The following is a 19,432-nucleotide window of genomic DNA, read 5'->3' on the forward strand; positions in this document are numbered from 1 at the left end:
AAAAAAAAAGGTGTATTGTCAAATAGGAGTGCATCTCAAGGATGGGTCCTGACCAACTCCATTAGTAGTTGGTGTGAAAGAGAATACACTTATAAAAAAGCTAAGGCATTATAGATAAGAGGAACAGGATTCAAAGCATCTAGGGTAAGTAAGAAAGAATGTCATATATAAATGGAACAATGTCAGAAAGATGCAGACAAGGGGATTTAAAATTACAGCAGAATAATATGCAAACTAATTACATGCTTTTCCTTAGAAGGGGAAAAGTAAAGCAAATACTATCATAGATTCATTGAATGATTTGAGTTGGAAGAGACCTTTATGATCATCTAGTTCCAACCACCTGCTATTGGCAAGGACACCTCCCAGTAGACCAGGTTGCTCAAAGCCCCATCCAGCCTGGCCTTGAATGCCTTCAGAGAGGGGGCATCCACAGCCTTGCCTGTTCCAATGTCTCACCACCCTCACAATAAATAATCTCTATCTAATATCCAGTCTAAATCTACCATCTTCCAGTTTAAAGCCATTTTTCTGTCATGTCGCTACCTACCTTTATAAAAAGTCCCTCCCCAGCTTTCCTGTAGGTCCCTTCCTGGGTACTGGAAGGTTGCTATAAGGTCTCCTTGGAGCCTTCTCCTCTCCAGGCAGAAAAGCCCAGCTCTCCCAGGCTGTCTTCATAGAGAGGTGCTCCAACCCACTAATCATCTTTGTGGCCTTCCTCTAGACCTGTTCCAACAGCTCCATGTCCTTCTTGTGCTGGGGCTCCAGAACTGGACACAGCACTCTAAGAGGGGTCCCACAAAAACAGAGTAAATAGAAGGGTAGAATCACCTTTCTCAACCAGCAGGCTGCTCATGTTTCTCCTCATGCAACTTAGGATACGGTTGGCCTTCTAGGCTGCAAGCATACACTGCTGGCTCACGTTGAGTCTTTCATCAACATCAACAATATCTGTGCTTAGGATTGCCCCTACTCAGGTGCAAGACCTCGCATTTGGCCTTGTTCAACTTCACAAGGTTGGTATGGGCCCATATCTCAAGCCTGTTCAGGTCCCTCTGGATGGCATCCCTTGCTTCCAGCATGTGAACTGTAACACTCAGCTTGGTGTCGTCTGCACACTTGCTGAGGGTACACTTGATTCCACTGTCCATATCATCTACAAAGATGACAAATAACACTGCTTTGAACTTCGATCCTTGAGGTACCCCACTCATCACTGGTCTCCACTTGGACACTGAGCCACTGACAACAACTCTCTGAGTTCCTCCGGTTCCTCCAGCCAATTCCTTATTTTTACAGCATGCACTAGAAGTCAAAACCATGCTAGAGTAAAGGAAAAGTACAGAAGTGTATGTTTGTGTATTCACATTGACTTTGCTTTTAGTTAACTCAGTATTTGCCAGGAGTCTAAAAACCCAGAGGTAAAGGAAGTAAGAGAAATGCAAATAAACAGACAAGAATGCACAGAGAAGTCACAAGCCTGACCTGGATGAAAGGAAAGAGAATCCTCAGCAAGTATGCTGATGATATGAAGGTAGGAGGAATGGCTAATACACCAGAAGGCTATGTTGTCACTTAGCTTGACCTGCACAGGCTGGAAAGTTGGGTAGGGACAAACTTTATGAGGTTCAACAAAGGGATGTGTGGAGTCCTTTACCTGGAGAGGAATAACAGCGTGTATCTGTACAAGTTTCAGGACAACCAAGGACAACCTGCTGGAAAGGGACTCTGTAGAGAAGGACCTGGGTATCCCAGTAGACAACAGGTTGACCATGAGCCAGCAGTGTGTCCTTGTGGCCAAGAAGGCCAAGGGTATCCCTAGGGTGAATTTAAAGGAGTATGACCAGCAAGTTGAGGCGGGGTTTTCTCCCCCTCTATTTTGCCCCTTTGAGGCCACATGTAGAATACTGTGTCCAGGTCTGAGCTTCAAAATAGACAAGAAACTTACAGAAAGAGTCTAGTGAAGGGCCACAAAGCTGATTAGGGGCCTGGAATAACTCCAGCCTTATGTGGATAGGATGTGAAACCTGAGACTGTTCAGACTGGAAAAGAGCAGACTGATGGGAGACGTTATTAATCCTTATAGATATTTAGAGTGTGTGTCAAGCAGGTAGAGCCAGGCTCTTTCCAGTGGTGCAGGTCCAGGGGCAGTAGGCACAAACTGCAACACAGGAAGTTCCATGCAAACATGAGAAAAAACTTGTTTATTTTGAGGGTGATGGAACACTGGAACCAGCTGTCCAGAGAGGTTGTGGTGTCTCCTTCTGTAGAGATATTCAAAATGCACCTGGGCTCTTTCCTGTGTACGGAATCTGCTTTAGGAGGGGATTGGACTAGATGATCACCAGAGGTCCCTTCCAATCCGTACAGTTCTGTGATAAGAATTGAGGAACTGCAATCAATGAAGAAAGACTGAACAAATTAGGCTTGTTTATGTAGGAGAGAGAAAATGGCAAGCTGTTGAGTGTTTCAAATCTATGTTTTTACAACAGTACTACTATATAAGAATATTTTTCCAAATGTCAGTGTTTCTTTTCTTTCATGAGAGCAGTAGCTCTATAAACCAACGTATTCAATATGTAAAGTCTAATATAAAGAGTTTATGTACTTGGTTTTCTATGTCCAACAAAGAACAAGGTAACTTATTGGGTAAAAAAAGAAAGAAATATTCAGAAGAATTTTAGTATTCATCAGGTATTGATAGAATTCCTAGAATAGATTACTTAAAAAACACCTCCATAATCTCCTTCACTTCAAGTTTTTATGAAGTTGGGTTAATACTTCTCAGGGTTGATTAAGGTTTTTTTCACCTGGCTTCAGTGTATGTGGTTTCAGAAGGGATCTGCTGCAATTTCCGCAAGCTCTGATTAAAAGAAGATGAAGGAAGAAACCTAGCCAGAGGAGTTGCCTTACTTTAGATAATTCTTCAGTTATATTCTTATGCTTATCCTGCTACTTTCTGGATTTTTTTCTCTCCTCACTGGTGATAATCATGTTGTCGGTATTAAATAAGAGTACTATACTTGTCTTTATAATACAAAAGACCAGTAATCAAAAAGAAATAGTTGTAGAACCTCATTTCCACAGAGAAGGAGGGAGTCCTGAAACTGCATAAGCAGGACTTTGGATGAAGGAAAAGAATGAAAACTGATTTTTTACCAATTTTACTCTCTACTTGCATCTTCATTTGCTCTTACAACAATAGCATCCATAAATCTCTCAGCAAAGTTCCCCCTGTATTTGATAATCTTTCTCACTAGCTCTTTTTGTCCAGAATTTTAATGTTTTTTGCATGATTCTACCTATAATAGAAGTCATGGGGGCAGGTGGTGGATCGAGTTGGGTGTCATAGGAACATCACCTGTCTGTCTAAAACACATCCCTTCTTCATAAGGTAGATGATCAAAACTTGAAGATACAGGATTGTGCGTCTTAAATGTGTTCACTGCCTTATTAATACTCCTACAAGTATTTGCTTGCCACCATTCTTGTTTTGCATTGCACTCAGAAAGGCAGTTAAAATGGATGATAAATTGCTGCAATTACTACTATCTGTTATTACTTTTTTTTAAGTGATAAACAGAAAGAACTCAGATATGACATCTCAACTTAGTTTTTCAACAAGACTGGAACACACCATAAAATTTAAAACTTGACTCTACGGAAGTTAACTTCATAGCTCTCTGTAACATGAACAAAATTAGTATGCGCTTACGAATTTAGTTATATGTGCTTAAACTTTTGGAGATGTTGTCTTTCTTCTGCTGCTTTTTCTCTAATATTCAAACAAATAACAATATTCAGTAATTACTTTTCACCAGAGTAGGCAGAGCATACTCATCTAATAAATGTTTTTCTTTGTAAGTGACAATGGGCTTGCTAATTTTAGATAACACCATTTAAGTTTACAGTTGCTACTAAATACTTGTGGAACATTGTTCCCAACTGTATAGAATCTCATTATTTATTTGAGAAAGTATTTAAGCACATCTCAAAATGCCTCTACAGCAACAAATTAGTATCTTGAGAGGTAACTTTATTGAGTGTTTATTGGTTTGGTTGTTACTTTTATGCAGCATTTGTGCTTTGCAATAAGTCACCTGCTTCCATGAGCTGAACACTTATTTTTTCAGGTACTAAGTTCCAACTTGCAAACTTTCTCTGAAATTTGTAGCATATCTAAGGATGTAAGGTTGCTAGTGAAAATTAATCTAGAACCAACAAGTGGAAAAAAGTTTGTAAAAACAAGGCATTGAAGGAAGAAAAATAAATACTAATGTGGAATGCTAATATACCCTTTAGATATTTTTACTGACAGAATAGTGTGAGGTCTACTCTTGCAATTTCATAACTGCAAAGAATGTAAAGAAAACTCACCATAAGTATAGCATTTGCAAAGACAAATGAAAGGAATTCCTGAGAAGCTAAATGCAGCCACAAAACGTTAATACAAATTATGAGTATGCACAAGCCCAAATTAAACAAATAGTTATGTGTGTGCTTATGTTTTATTCCCTTGGGTGGTCCAGTTTCCTTCTGTGAAAGTACTCATGTTAACAGTTAAGCATGTGTACTCATAGGAAGTGAGTCTGAGGTCTCATAAATAAATCCTGTTATGTAATATCTGATAAACTTGTTTTTACATCAGTATATCAAGATTAGGAACACTGAATGCATGTCACTGGGCCAGATATGAGTTCAGTGTCCTGTTCTAATCAGTGGCCAGTGCCAGATACTTTAGAGAAATTCCTATGATTTACATGAATAACAACATAATGGGAGATATGATTTTTGCTAACTCTAATCTTGTATCTCATTAAATCCTTCAGTCCAATTATTTTTCTTGTTAGGAACATTTTCTTAAGAAACTAAAGGAAACCAGAAAGTTCCTCTTAACCAGGAGGAAGGCAGCAAATTTAAAACTGTTAAGAGGATATCTTTTGCTTTTCAGTTATGGCTAAGGTATGGACATTCAAAACTTACTTTATCTGCTCCAGTTGTCCTGATACGCTTAGAAAGAAACATAACTTCTCTCTTATCAAATACTCTCACTTTCCAATCTTTTCTTCATACAAAAACATCCTTTTAGTCTCCATTCTTCTCAGTTTTCTCTCATTCTTAATAAATTTGCAACATTCCTTCTGAAAACAGCGTTCAGCACTATTTCAAAATTAGGAGAATTTGCACAACAGTATCAAGTTTTTTATATTATTTCTGCTTTGTTAAACTTGTCCAGGCTGCAAACTGAGCTGTCAATATCAAAACATCAAGCTTTTTATGAATTATGGTTCTCAGAGCTGTCTCATTTTGACTGCAGTCACCAGAAAATTCAGCAAGGAGCTCAAGTTTTTGAGCGTGTTTGAGCATAACTGAAGGTAGGATGTATAAAGAAAGATGGTGTCAGTTCAACCAAAACCCTTAAGGTCTTTCTAAGAGTAAAGTGAAACTAACAGTTCAGTTTTTAGTGTTACTTTGAACTGATTTTCATTGCGATCTGTAAACGTGATCTCTCTAGTCACCTCTTTTGTGCCTCAGCAGATGTTAGATACCATTGCCTGTTCAATGTGATTCTGAAGTATCACAGCGTTCTCTTATCACAGCAAGGAAATCAGCTATTTAGCTGTACTTTTCTCATCTCCTTTATCAGTACCCATGACTTTCCTCACGTACATGCCTGTAGAACTACTTAGTTGCCTGTCGGCCCCCCCGCCTCACAGCACCGAGCAGCACCAGGACTGCCCTACTCCCGCCTTAGGCTTTCTGACAGAGATCGGAACACTCCCGACCTGGCGGGAGCCGCCCCCACCTCCCCCAGACGGGAGCGGCTGAGCGCTGCCGCCGTTGCGCATGCGCCAGCTCTGAATGATTGAGTTGGCGGCGTGTGGGAGACGTTGCGCATGCGTGGCATGCAAAAGGACCGCCAGCTCCCTGTAGGACGGCTTTGACGCACGCGCTTGGGGAGGTTGGTGGCAGGCACTGCGCATGCGCACGCTGTGAGGCGAGGTGGTGGCTGAGGGGCCTGGAGGAGCTGGGTCGCCGCTGTTGCGAGGAGCCCGGGTTTCACCGCGGGGCCGCGTTCCGTCAGCGGTTGGGGATAGGCCCCTGGCTGACCGGTTAGTAGCGAGTACGTCCCGCTCGGCCCCGCCGCTAGGTCTCCCGGGGCGAGCAGACCGGCTGGGCCGCTGCTGCCGCGGCTGAAGAGAAGGCGGGGAACGGCGCCGGCAGGATGAAGCTGGTGAGGAAAGACCTGGAGAAGGATAATGCGGGGCAGGTGACGCTGATCCCCGAGGAGCCCGAGGACATGTGGCATACCTACAATCTGCTGCAGGTGGGTGACAGCCTGCGGGCCTCCACCATCCGCAAAGTGCAGACCGAGTCGTCCACAGGTAGCGTGGGCAGCAACCGCATCCGCACCACCCTCACCCTCTGCGTGGAGACCATCGACTTCGACTCACAGGCCTGCCAGCTGCGGGTCAAAGGCACCAACATCCAGGAGAATGAGTACGTCAAGATGGGGGCCTACCACACCATCGAGCTGGAGCCCAACCGGCAGTTCACGCTGGCAAAGAAGCAGTGGGACAGCGTGGTGCTGGAGCGCATTGAGCAAGCCTGTGACCCGGCATGGAGTGCGGATGTGGCAGCTGTGGTCATGCAGGAAGGCTTGGCTCACGTCTGCCTGGTTACCCCCAGCATGACCCTCACTCGTGCCAAGGTGGAAGTGAACATCCCCCGCAAACGGAAAGGAAACTGCAGCCAACATGACCGGGCCCTAGAGAGGTTTTATGAACAGGTGGTACAGGCCATCCAGCGGCACATCAACTTTGAGGTGGTGAAGTGTGTCCTGGTGGCCAGCCCAGGCTTCGTTCGAGAGCAGTTCTGTGATTACATGTTCCAGCAGGCAGTCAAGACTGACAACAAACTTTTACTGGAGAACAGATCCAAGTTTTTGCAGGTAAGGAGATACGCTATCTTTAAAAAGTTTAAGAAGTGGATTAAGAGCTGTTATCTGTGTTAACAGAAAAGAAATGCAAGGAGTATGGGGAAATAATACCCTTATTGGAGAAAATAACTTTCTATTACAGCATCATAAGTTACAAAGTAGTTAGGCAACATTCAGGGATTTTTCTTTCCTCAGGTAACTTCACGCAGAATCACACACAGAAGTACAGAAACAGTAGTGTCCAACTTTGGGCCCCTCACTGCAAGAAAGACATTGAGGCCCTGGAATGGGTTCAAAGAAGGGCGACAGAGCTGGTGAGGGGTCTGGAGCACAGGCCTTATGAGAAGCGGCTGAAGAAGCTGGGATTGTTCCGTCTGGAGAAGAGAGGTTCAGGGGAGACCTTATTGCTCTCTCTAACTACCTGAAGGGAGGTTGTAGTGAGCTGGAGGTCGGCCTTTTCTCTCATGTAACTGGTGATAAGACTAGAGGGAATGGCTTCAAGCTACACCAGGGGAGATTTAGGCTGGACATTAGGAAATACAACTAAAGAGTGGTCAGGCAGTAGAATGGGCTGCCTGGGGAGGTGGTGGAGATACTGACCCTGGAGGTGTTCAAGGAATGTTTGGATTTTGTGTTGAGGTGTACAATTTAGTCAGAACTATTGGTGATTGGTGGATGGTTGGACTTGGATGATCTTGTAGGTCATTTCCAACCTTGGTGATTCTGTGATTCTGTAATCAGTATTAATGTTTTTTCCCTAGGGTAATTTAGCATGAAGTAGAGGAAATATTGGCTTTAAATATATATTTAATGAACTATTAAAAGTGAAGTACAAATTGAAAAGCAGTTTAACTGTAGTGTTAATCAGCCATGCTGTGTAACATGTAAATTTAGTTGCATCTTTCTTAAGGTTTTAAAAGAGGAAGATAAGTGGTATTGGTTAGTTAATGTTGCTGTTAGGTATAGATTGTGCGGACCAATACATTTGTTCCTATTTTTGATTCTAGTAGATAGTTGAGGTTTTTGTTGTTGTTTTTTTTTTGTTTGCTTGTTCATTTTTGCCTTTCACTGAAATAGGCAAAGTCAGATTGAAAAAATAAATTTTTCCTTTTTCATAAGGATTCTTTTATCACTTCAGAGTTGTTACAGGCCTAATCTGTACTTTCAGAATGGGGAGGGTCCTATTCTTAGTCGTCATAAAGTTTGGTAGTCCTAAATTACACTAATAAGTCTGCTCTTGCACATACAGGAAAATGATGATAATGTGTGAAAGCAAGCATAGAAATATGCATGTGCATTGGACTTAATGCTTTTGTGCTGGATGTCTTCAATCTTAAGAGGTCATCTTCTTGTATATTTTAATATAAAGAGGGTTAAGTTTTCTCAGTATTTTGAGATGCTCCTACCTTAGGTGCTGTTAATGACAGCTTGCTTATTCAGGGAAGTTTCTGAAGAAGTTGATTTTTTTTTTTTTTTTAATACGCTTAAAATACAGTTTGTAGATTTAGGTTAAGCTTTGCATTGTAGGAGAAGGAAAGAGTTAAGAAAAGGGTTGTAGACTTCAAGGAAGAGATGAGTTGATTATTGTCAGGATAAATATGTATTCTGGAAGCTATTTGTGATTGGCTAATCAAGAGAATTATATGTTGTATTAAAGAAAGAATCTCTGATTTTGTTTACTCCAGGTGCATTCATCATCAGGACATAAGTACGCACTGAAGGAGGCACTTTGTGACCCAGCTGTAACTAGCCGTCTCTCTGACACTAAGGCTGCTGGTGAGGTCAAAGCCTTAGATGACTTCTATAAAATGTTGCAGCATGAGCCTGACCGGGCTTTTTATGGCCTAAAACACGTGGAAAAGGCCAATGAAGCCATGGCCATTGATACTTTGTTGATCAGTGATGAGCTCTTCCGGCACCAGGATGTGGCTACACGTGCCCGGTATGTTAAATTGGTAGATAGTGTACGGGAGAACATGGGCACAGTGCGCATTTTCTCCAGCCTTCATGTGTCTGGGGAGCAGCTTGGACAGCTGACAGGGGTAGCTGCTATCCTGCGCTTCCCTGTTGCTGAGCTCTCTGACCAGGAGGATGAGTCTAGCTCTGAGGAGGATTGACAACAGTGGCTTCATTTCACAGTATCTCTTCCAACTGACATCAAAATGACATTAAAAGTCATCCCACATCATGTGTGCAGATGTACCATGATATGTAACTTAAGTTTTTGATAGTATTTCTTATACTATGTGTTTCTTCTCACCATACGAATGGATGTCTATTCTATGGTAAAGATGATTGGAATGCTGAGCTCTAGAGCTGACTGGTTTTGCAAGTTACACCCTGGATCTCCAGCACTACCAGAAACAGATCTCAGTCCCCAAAGCTGCTTATTCTTCATGTTAAGGCAGACTGTCAGCTTAATGTTTTGGAATGTGTATGAAAAGATAATAAACTATGAAGCAGAAAACTGTGTCAGACTCTTTATTTTAGCTCAAATGTTTGGAAACAGTATTACAAATTGAAAATCCGTCATGTAAGACAGCCAAACTATACTTGGTCTTCTTAGGAACTCATTTACCATATCTTAAAAAGCAAGGTTGAGAAATGGGATCATCTATGAGAGGCTTTCTGTGAAATGTTTGAAGCGATCTTTCAGAAACCTGATTCATTAGAGGGACAGTTTTCTCTTTAATGTGACAGTAGGTGCCTGACAGATTGTAAAACTCACTATGTCTGTTTCAGTAGTCTTTCCAAATGCTCTTTGGGAAATTGTTTGAGAGGGTGCCGGAGGAGATAGACAGAGTAGTTGTATGTGTGTTACCACTGACGGTGTTCTGATGAATTGGCACTGAAACTATTTAGTACCCAGTTCTAAACAGCCATATGAATATATGAGTAAGGTTCACAGAAACAGGCCCCTAGTTTTTATTAGGATTTTTTTTTACAACTAACAATAGAAGTAATTTCATAATCTGGTACCTTTTACCTGTTTAAAAACACATGCATTACAATGTGGAGATAAAAATTACGGACTTATAAACAGAATTTTAGCTTAAGACAATGACAACAGTAAAAATAAAGTTACTTCTCCAATTATCTGATTTGTTCAGTGAAAGCCTCAGTAAGTTTTATTTCTTCACTTTAACAGTAAGATCTTAGGGTAAAGAAGCGCAGACTGCTTTCAGATGCTGATGTGCATAGGCGTGTGAAATTGACCCTAGAATATTGTTTTTTCAGTTTAAACCAGTATGTGGTGATGAAGGTGATGGGTGTAAATAGACCTTCCTTGATTAAATACAGCAGTGGAGGAGGTAACTGGAGACCGGCTAAAAATAAATTTCATTTGGAAAAACCGCAGAACAAATAACAAAAACCTGAAAGTTTTATGCCGGATCAAATAGGAAAAGAAAGTAACGGCACTCTCAGTGCTGACCTGTGCCAGCTCTGTGATTTTGATATTAAGTATTGCTAAGTCATATAAACCAGAACACTAGCCCTAACTTGTTGATAGGAAGTTGTACTGAGTTGAAAGCCCTCAGAGGTGAAAAGACAAGCTATGGAATAGTTTGGTATTTTTTCAGACCGAATTTAAGACTGTTACTCCATTTTTAAAAAGGAAATTGTGGAGAATTTTTACTGTATACTTTTGTAAGAAAGTTACAATGGCAGTTTTTTTAAGTCTGTGTTTACCTCCTATGTTATGGTAGTGTGCACAAAGGAGGAGAGGCAAGCATTTGATAAAAACAAAAAATACATTCTCAGTGATTCTTTAATTTTTTTTTTTCAATTAAGATAGCAATTCTACACAGAATTTGCAAGTTATAAATATTTTTTTTTGTTTTTCTAGCTACTGCTATCATGTCATTAACTCTCTCAAAGAATTACAAATCCAGTTGTCCGAAGTATGGAAGGGTGGGATTTCTTGTTTTATAAGCATTTTTATAGTAAAATAAATATGCATGCACTCTGTAGACAACTGCATCCTGTTTCAGGAAACAGCTTAATGGCTTAGTTTTGAAAGTAGGCTATATTCAGTCATGCAGATGCTTAACCTGGCACAGTTCCAGGGATGTTAGTATCTTTTAAAATTAAAAGTATTTTAAGTAGTTGAAAAGTCTAGATTGACAAAGTTTTTTGTTTGGCAAACAGTTTAAGGTCTGTGTCTAGATAACACGCAGAAGATGCATGGTATCTGCAAATCAGAGGAAAAATATTTTCCTGTTCTGTTAGCACTTACTCAAGTCTTTTCTTTTGAGGTAGATATGCATGAAATAAAACCAGTCCACAACATGTAAGTTGGTTTTCTACACCATAATTTATTAATTTCAGCAGTATGTAAGTTTGGGTTTTGTACTGTTGTTGTGAGATAAATCTTTGAGCAAGGAGCTTGTTTTATCTTCTAATTTTTCAATTTTCAAAATAAGTGATTACACACTGCAGAACTTTTAATACTTACTGTGTTTGCTGGGAAGAAAGCTTTAAAGTATATCATGAAATTGTCTTGATAATAAATCTATTTATTTTCTTCATAGAGTATCTTTTGCAAACTAACTGAGATCAGACCCCAATTTATTAATTCTGTCACCTTTGGCATTTTCATCCAGTTGTTATTATATCAATGTAGGGCGTTGCTTATAGGATAAAGTCTACTGCAAACTATGAAGTTGCTACCATAGAAAGACCAAAATAATCCTGCTAGTTATTAAGTAAAAGATAAATATTTATTGAAATTACACCCCACTTAATAGTATTTGGCTCAGGGAAGTCTTCTTTCTTATGCGTTCACCACTGCACTCTTTGAGCTAAGAACTGGTTACAAATGAGCTTATGACCATTCCCTTATTGCTCTCATCATAACAACAGCCAAGTAGCTCTTCAGCTGAATTTGTGATGTAACTTCATTGATGCTTTTAAGGACATGTAATAATCTGGGTAATTTTCATCATTTTATATCATTTTTGCAAATGTTAAGTAGCCCTGATTATAATAACTTTCCCTTTAAACATTTCTTAATTTATATTCTCAGCTGCTGACACTTGTTTGCATTTGTCTATAAAAGTGTATATAGCTGCCTTCTCTGACTTACGTATAAGTTGAGCTGCTTTAATTGCTGTCCGGATGCTGCATCACCCATCCAGAAAACATGCTAAGTTTTATAAAGATAAGCTGGGAATATAAGTGGAATTGTGTGTTTGTTTATTTTTTTTTTAGGGTTCTTTTGTTTTGGGAGATCACATTTCTTATTTTACAGGACAAAAAATTTCTAAAGCTGTTCACTCTATTGTTTTATATGAAGCTATGTTTGTCCAGTGTGTGGTCTATTTCTTCTACAGATCATCAAAGAAAGCAGTTTTAACAACATGAAACTGCAATTAGAGGGTCAGCAAATAGGAATCCTTGTTATAATTCAAAATTTGAATTCCTTCAAATTGTATTAAAAAGAAATTAAGGAATTTCTTCAGAAATCTATTTTCTTCCTTCTTAAATACAGCAAAGCTTTAGACTTTGTTTTTTCTCTGATGCTTTTATGTTTCCTTTTTTCAAGATACAGTTAAAATTTTTATTTTGAAATGAAGGTATTAAAATGCTGAGCTAGGTGCTGTTGAGATGGCTCAAGTTGATGATTATTAACATTTCTTCTGCCATAAACTGTGCTAATGTGGAGAACGACAGAGCTGTGTGTGTTCTGTTCCATCTCAGTTCCTGTAGAATGTCTGCAAGTTATTAAAAAGTTAAATGTTAGGACAAGTGCTTCAATGCTTTTGGGATTTAGGATTTTTCTTTAAGATGATGGGAATGAAGTAAAAACGAAGTCATCGCAGTAGTTGATTTTGCTGTGTCTTTGGTACTCTTTTAATAGCCACAGCCTGGATTTAGAGACTACTGTGTTCAAATTTACTGTGGGAGAATATTTTGCAGACTTTCTGTACTGCTAGTGTAGAGTTAAGAAAATCCCTACCCTTTTGGATCTTGTGGTTTTTGTTACAGTTCTTAATTCAGACTCTGACATGGGTCAAGCCTGGGCTATTTCAGTAGAGGAAAGAGTAAACATTGGCTGTGTAGCTTCTTGTGACAGTTGCCCTAAGAACTGCTTAATAAGCACAATACTTAGTTTTACTATTTTTTATACTTGACTCATGTAGGGCATTGACTTTGATTTGTGAATAACTGCTTTCGTGATCCAGAATACAAAGTTTAGTGCATATTCTCTGTAAGCTTATGAACTTGCCTTTATTAAAAATGTAGTATAGTTTTCATCAAAAAATTGTCATAAAATGTTTTAACCTAAAATGGAGTGTGATGGAAAGTTCTCTGAAACGATACTTGATTGTTTTTTGAAAATAACCAATGTCTCCTGGGAAATGCAATATGAAGCAGGACTTTCAAACACTGCCAGCTTTTGTCAGACTTTCCTGCAGCAGTTTCTAATTGCCTTCTGTTTGTGAAATGCTATATTCATAGCTAATGTAATTACTTTCATATTGCTTTATTAGTTACTCGAAGTCGAATTAGAAATGATCAGGAATTCTCTGGCAAAGTAGCTTTTCCATTAGGGAATGTTAATTGCTTGAAACCAGTCCTTTTCAGGAATGTATGTACCGAACTATATGGAAGTTTTTTTCTCTGGTCCAAAATGCAATTCCTTCTCAAAGACAAGCCTAGAATAGCAAGGAAAGAGTCTAGGAGTTCAGGTGTAATACAGAAATGGAAGGTATGAAGCTTAAGATTCTTTTCTGATAAGTTGTTGGTCTAGGCTAAAAGTGCTCCCTCTTTTGTAAACATTTCTGGGAAACACTGTTCCATATACTACAGAAGTGTTCCACACTGACTTGGGTGCTGAATCTCTTGGCATGTAGGGGATGATCTTTAGGTTTTTGATCTTGATAGGAAAGAAAACTGATTTAAAGCTGGGACTGTACCTCCATAACATACTGCAACTAGAGTCTCTGCGATTCAGAAAATAATCCTGAATAGAGTCTGGTGTTTAAAAAAAAAAAAAAGATATCTCATGGCAGTCAAACCAACCTTACTTTTGAAGACAGTTAATTCCTCATAAAACTTTATAACAAATCCTTACTTTTCTAGGCACAATTGATTATAGGTGTCTTTTTACTGATAAAATTTTAGAATGAAATGAAATGAAACACTGGAAATTTGTTACAGCAAGTAGCCGTATGTGCAAAAATGTGACATCCTCAAAGAATGTACTATCTTGATGATTCTTGAGATCCCTTCCAACCCAAGCCATTTTATGAGTCTGTCTTCATGACAAAGATAATGACTCTTAACTCATAGTTGTGTTTTGTAGCTGAAACAGTGACTTTACCACAAAGGCTTGATCCTTATCTTCAGATCTCAAGATTTCAGTTAGAGTTGCTAGGTAACAAATGCTGCATTTGAGATGTCTGATGGTTGGTTATCAGCCATCACTAACATTTCCTTCAAAGGCTTCTGAAGTTTTGAAACCTGCAATAGGTTCTGCTGAAGATAATCATCTTTTTCATTGACCTGAGTGTTCAGCCTGGTGACTTCAAATATTTAATACTGGTATAAGTGTTCAGATTTGCATATGAGAAATTTATTGATTACATTGTTTGTCATTTATCTTACTCAGATAGTTGCTATGAAACCAGTTCCATTCCTTTTGTAAAGATGAGTATTTTATCCCTGTATAATTTATTCCTCTCCTGAATCAAAATTGCTGTACTGGTATAGGGTAGGCAAGAGGGGAGGAGCTTAAAAAGATTTTTTTTTTTTCCATACCTGTTACTGGGAGAGCATCTGCTGTCAGACAGACCTGCCAAACCTGGGGCAGCAGCAGCTGTCTTCACTCTCAGCTGGTACTTCAGGCAGTGGTGGTAAAAGGCAGAAAAGAAGCAGCTGCATCTTGAGGGAAAGTTCCTAAATTCCAGAGCAGTGAGAAAGAATGAAAAGTTACAGTATAACAAAAAGTATGAGATGCTGTGTTGAGTATGATTCTTCATCCTTGAAAACAGCAGCAGTGGATGTTAGAAATATCTGTAGTTTCTTCCAACTGAATTTTTCTATTCTAACACACCAGCTAATATGGTTAATCTTGTATCCAAAGAAGAGGAGCCGTAAGCCTGGGACTAGGCATTGTGATACTGGGAGCTCAAGAGAACTTGCTAATCCTTTCATTATGTAGTCAGTACAATTTCTGATGAGATGGCTAGAGAAATGTCACATGTGGTGTGACAAATACAAAAGCAGTATTTCTTGTTTTGTGAAAGACAGAGGCATTCAGCATGGTCTGTAGTCAATTTTTAATGAAAAAATATCAACGTGATTGAAATAAACGTTCCAGAGTTTCTGAGGATGAATGCATTGAGAAGCAGCAGCTAGAAAAAGTCAGAAAACTTACTATATTGAAAGGTGTTTTTATTAAATATTTCTACTTATGTTTCAGTGGAAGCAGTGTTTTTTATTAACCAGACAATTACATCAAGTTGGCCAAATTGCAAGGCTTTATGCTTTTTTCACTTAAATCTCAGGCATCAGTTATTACAAATATAATAATAGGCAGTCATTTAGTTGCCCAGTCAAGAGTACAAACCTCTTGATAAGAGATTTATGATTGCTTAGGCAATTGCAACCTGTCCACATGTTTCATGCAAATCTTCTTGCATGATCCTGTACTATTTCTATTTTGACACAAAAATCCTATTAAGATTTCAGAAATGACAAACTAAATGTTGACAATATATACTGACAAGAATAAGTCTAACCTTTCCGAACTTTGAAGACATGCTTTAGACCAAATAGGTTGTAAAATTTTTTGAAGTCTTTCTTTTCAAGCAGGTCACAATTGAAACTGTTACTGAAAAAATGTTTAGAGCTTTAGAGAAACATATTTTGAAATCAAATGTTTTCAGTTTTATTTCTAGAATGCTTTTTAAAACTGCCTGGTTCTCTAGCTTAAGCACTCTTATTTTGACAAAAGAACAAGCAAGAGGTAAATGTATGTCAGAGAGCAGAAAATTTCTACTACTGGAACGTAAGAAGACGGAATAATCTTTCAGACAGAATAATCGGAGCAAAAGGTCTCTTTAACGTGGACCTTGTTAAGAGAGATTCTTATATGAGGGACATGATATAGCTGCCAGCAATAGATTGGATGCAACAATCCGGACTCCTATGGTCTGTATAGAAGCAGCGTGCTTGCTGCTGTTGTTTTAGTGGCATTTTGAGTTGCCCTGTTTATATGACTACAATACTTAGAATGTGCATTTGTGCCACATCTGTGACTTTTTACAATACTGGCCTCTTGTCAGGATTGAGGGAGCAGGAGGAATTGTTTCTCAAACCATGCCTAAGCTGATGGTTTGAAGATGCTTGTATTAGGTACCTGATAGCGGTTTAATGCGCACTTGCCTGTCTGTCAGTTCAGTGCCTTCCAGTAACTCTAATGATTTCTTTAAAATGTGTTTGAGCATTTTGTTTGCAAATAGACATGAGGCTTATTTCACTAATTTTTAAATACTTTTCCTTCAGAAACAATGATCTCCCTCAAGACTCTGAGCTGAGATATTAACAATTGATCCTCTTTTTCTCTGGACAGTTTAGAAATGTCTATGGTAGATGAAGGCAACAATAGTATCCAAAGAGCAGTAGACCAAAGACTCATGACCAGGCCAGTGGTCACAGCCCCAAGCTGCCAGAATTCAAGGAGCACTTGTACAGCGCTTTCAGACATATGGTTTGAATTTTGGATGATATCATGTGGAGCCAGGAATTGGACTTGGTGGGCCTTGTGGGTCCCTTCCAGCTTGGGTATTCTATGATTCTAATTTAATAGAAAACCAGCTGATGATATATCTACGGTGGGGTAGCAAGTACTTGAACAAGTGCTAGGAAAACTGTGGTACCGAAGTTGGTGGCAATAGGTTCTTTTTCCTTTGTAGGGGGTCTTTTTTCAACTCTTGCAGTTCTTGTTTGCTTCAGAAACTGATTCATTCTTAAATATCACCAGAACCAGAATATCTGACTTTATCTTTGCAAACTTCTATTTACAATGGACAAGTGGCATTTACACAAGAAAATAAAATTTCCTCACTCTGATGGTATTTGGATGAAGTTGATGGAGATGTTTCAAAGTAAGAATAAAAGATACTCTGTGGAGCTCCTGTGGAACCTGAATACCTTTTCCTGAACAGGGCAGAGCTGGACAGATATCTTAAAATGAGATTTATTTCATGTATTGGAGGTAGGAAACATAAGTTATGAGCTCCGGTAAGGCATGTAGAAAGCTCTCTATTGTGACTTAGATGCAGTTTGTTTTCCTCCCTTTGGGGTCTAGCTTTAATTTTTTTGGAAGGGACACAAACCTTCCTCTTAAAATCTCTGAATGGCTAATTCTAAATTTCCCCGATTTGTTTTTTGATCAGTAAAAAAGAACATTTGCAGTAAAAAGAACTAGGATTAATTCTGTGACACTTTCAGCTGGCTTGCTAATAAAATCCCTACACCAACAGCTCAGCAAAAGAGGTGGTGATGTACTTTATGCTAGCAGACTATCTTATTTTTAAAAATAGCAGAAATTATTTGTGAGACACTTATTATTCATGAAGTTTACACAATGTTGTTACTCAGTATTATTAATCCTTGGCTTTTAGATAATTTCTTAAAATTTTAATTGAACAAGGTATAGTGACTACAAATATATAACACAGAACGTAATAATGTTGTTCTTCATAAAATGTTACTGCTGTTTTAAAAATTGTTTTATTGCTTTTGTTTCAGTGGTGAGATACAGATGCAAAGTTGACCTTTTTACTTTATCAGATATTTTTTTTGCAAGCACTGCATGCCACTGTCTGAAACACTAGTACATTATTCCATTTGCAGAAGTTTAGTTTTCGTCAGTTGCTTGTAAATTATGTTCACCTCAGAAATAAACTGGAGTTTAGCTACCAACATATAAAATAATGAGTCTGTAAAAGTTTCTATGATTGTCCTAGATCGTGCAGTGGGTAATGCTGCTTCAGTAAGGTGAATAAAAGTTCATAACAGCAGTTTATGAATTAGCCTGTGCAGCACCAGTCGTTTTTGTGGTGGTTCCATGCAATTACAAAAGCAGACTTTAGAACAATGAACAAGCTTTTGTTTTGGTGATCTTCAGTTTTTCTCTAGGGTACTGTGTCTTTCATGACAGGCAGGTGGTGGTGGTTTCTTTGTCCATTTCTACATTAGGAAAATAATTCATGATCATGGATGGTTGGAGTTAAGGACTACTGTGGTCATAGCTTGGATTTCTCAGTTAAAATTCTAAAACTATGAAAACAGGAAACACTGATTCATATTCTTTAAACTATTCAGTGCAAGGGAAGATTTCTTATTTAGATAGGATAAGAAATCATATTGTCTTTGGTTTGCCTTCCCTTTCACCAATGAGCAGTAGAAAGTTTTGAACAAAAGAACCTGACTAGGATATTTGTATAAGTGTTTTGAAAAAGCGTTTTCTCTATTAGGCTGCTATAGCATCAACCTGTGCAGTTTAAATGGAGTTTAGCGTTTTAAAAATAGACTTGTTTTTCATTTTGCTACTGCAACTTATAGTTAGCTGTCCTTGATACAGCAACTTTGTCTGAAAAAATGATATGAAAGTCCTTTTGCTAAGGACTCTTAAGAGTTTTCAGGTCTCCACTAAAGTAAATATTTTGAACAGGAAAACATGGAATTATTATTTTTAAGCAGTCATAACATCAGAAAATGGAGCAACATAGTAGTTCCTTTTGCTAGAAAATGATACAAATGAAGAAAATGAGTGTTCTAGGTATACCAATGAAAATTATTGTGGGTGGCTTATTATCAGAAATATAAGGAAAGGTATTCATAATGCTTGCAGTTGAACACACATTAATACCTCTGCCTCAGAATTTCTGATAACGTATCTATTGTCTTTTGTGTGAACTTCAACTCTGATATGTTGTAAAGTACTTCTCTGATTCAAAAATGTATGTAAACTGGCTGATACTTAAGGGAGTAGTAAGGGAGTAGTCCTGTGTCAAGTTTGTCATACCATTTCTTGAAGTAGTTGTTCCACAGTCCCAGTCGTTGCTACATCTTCAGACTGAGTCATAAGCATAATGTTGGGGAATCTGTTACTTGAAGTGATTTTTTTGATTACATAAGCTAGAAGAGGTATTGGAGCTCCTTGTTTGAGTTGAAAAAAATTGAATTTGCTTCCTCCTGCCAAACATGTTACAGAAGTTAATATCATTAGAAATCTGGAAAGAATATTTAGAAATATTTAGAAATTATTTAGCATGATAATAAGGCTCTGGATACTCAAAAGCTGCATACTTGTATAGAAGAAAGTGTAAGATTCTTATTTAATCTAATTGGGCTTTTCATTTAGCATAACAGAAACAAAATTTATTGGAAATAAGCCTATTAGCAGTCCAGTTAACAATATGAATTAGTAATTTTAGAGAGTGTTGTGAGGAACATGTTTTAGTGTTGTTTTTTTTT

General features: G+C 38.4%; 1 protein-coding gene across 1 annotated transcript; it reads left to right on the forward strand.

Annotated features, from left to right (window-relative positions):
* Positions 1-798: 798 nt before the first annotated feature.
* PELO (pelota mRNA surveillance and ribosome rescue factor) lies at positions 799-9,423 on the forward strand. Its single transcript, XM_010725405.3, has 2 exons — positions 799-6,952; positions 8,626-9,423. The coding sequence occupies exons 1-2, from the start codon at positions 6,227-6,229 to the stop codon at positions 9,055-9,057; spliced, it is 1,158 nt and encodes a 385-aa protein (XP_010723707.1). The 5' UTR covers positions 799-6,226; the 3' UTR covers positions 9,058-9,423.
* Positions 9,424-19,432: the final 10,009 nt, after the last annotated feature.

Source organism: Meleagris gallopavo, chromosome Z (assembly GCF_000146605.3).
Source record: "Meleagris gallopavo isolate NT-WF06-2002-E0010 breed Aviagen turkey brand Nicholas breeding stock chromosome Z, Turkey_5.1, whole genome shotgun sequence".
Taxonomy (NCBI): domain Eukaryota; kingdom Metazoa; phylum Chordata; class Aves; order Galliformes; family Phasianidae; genus Meleagris; species Meleagris gallopavo.

Excerpts from the sequence above, each read along its gene's own strand:
- PELO (XM_010725405.3), top strand. The coding sequence starts at position 6,227 with ATGAAGCTGGTGAGGAAAGACCTGGAGAAGGATAATGCGGGGCAGGTG. Across the intron at positions 6,953-8,625 it reads ACAGATCCAAGTTTTTGCAG|GTGCATTCATCATCAGGACA; the intron begins GTAAGGAGATAC and ends TGTTTACTCCAG.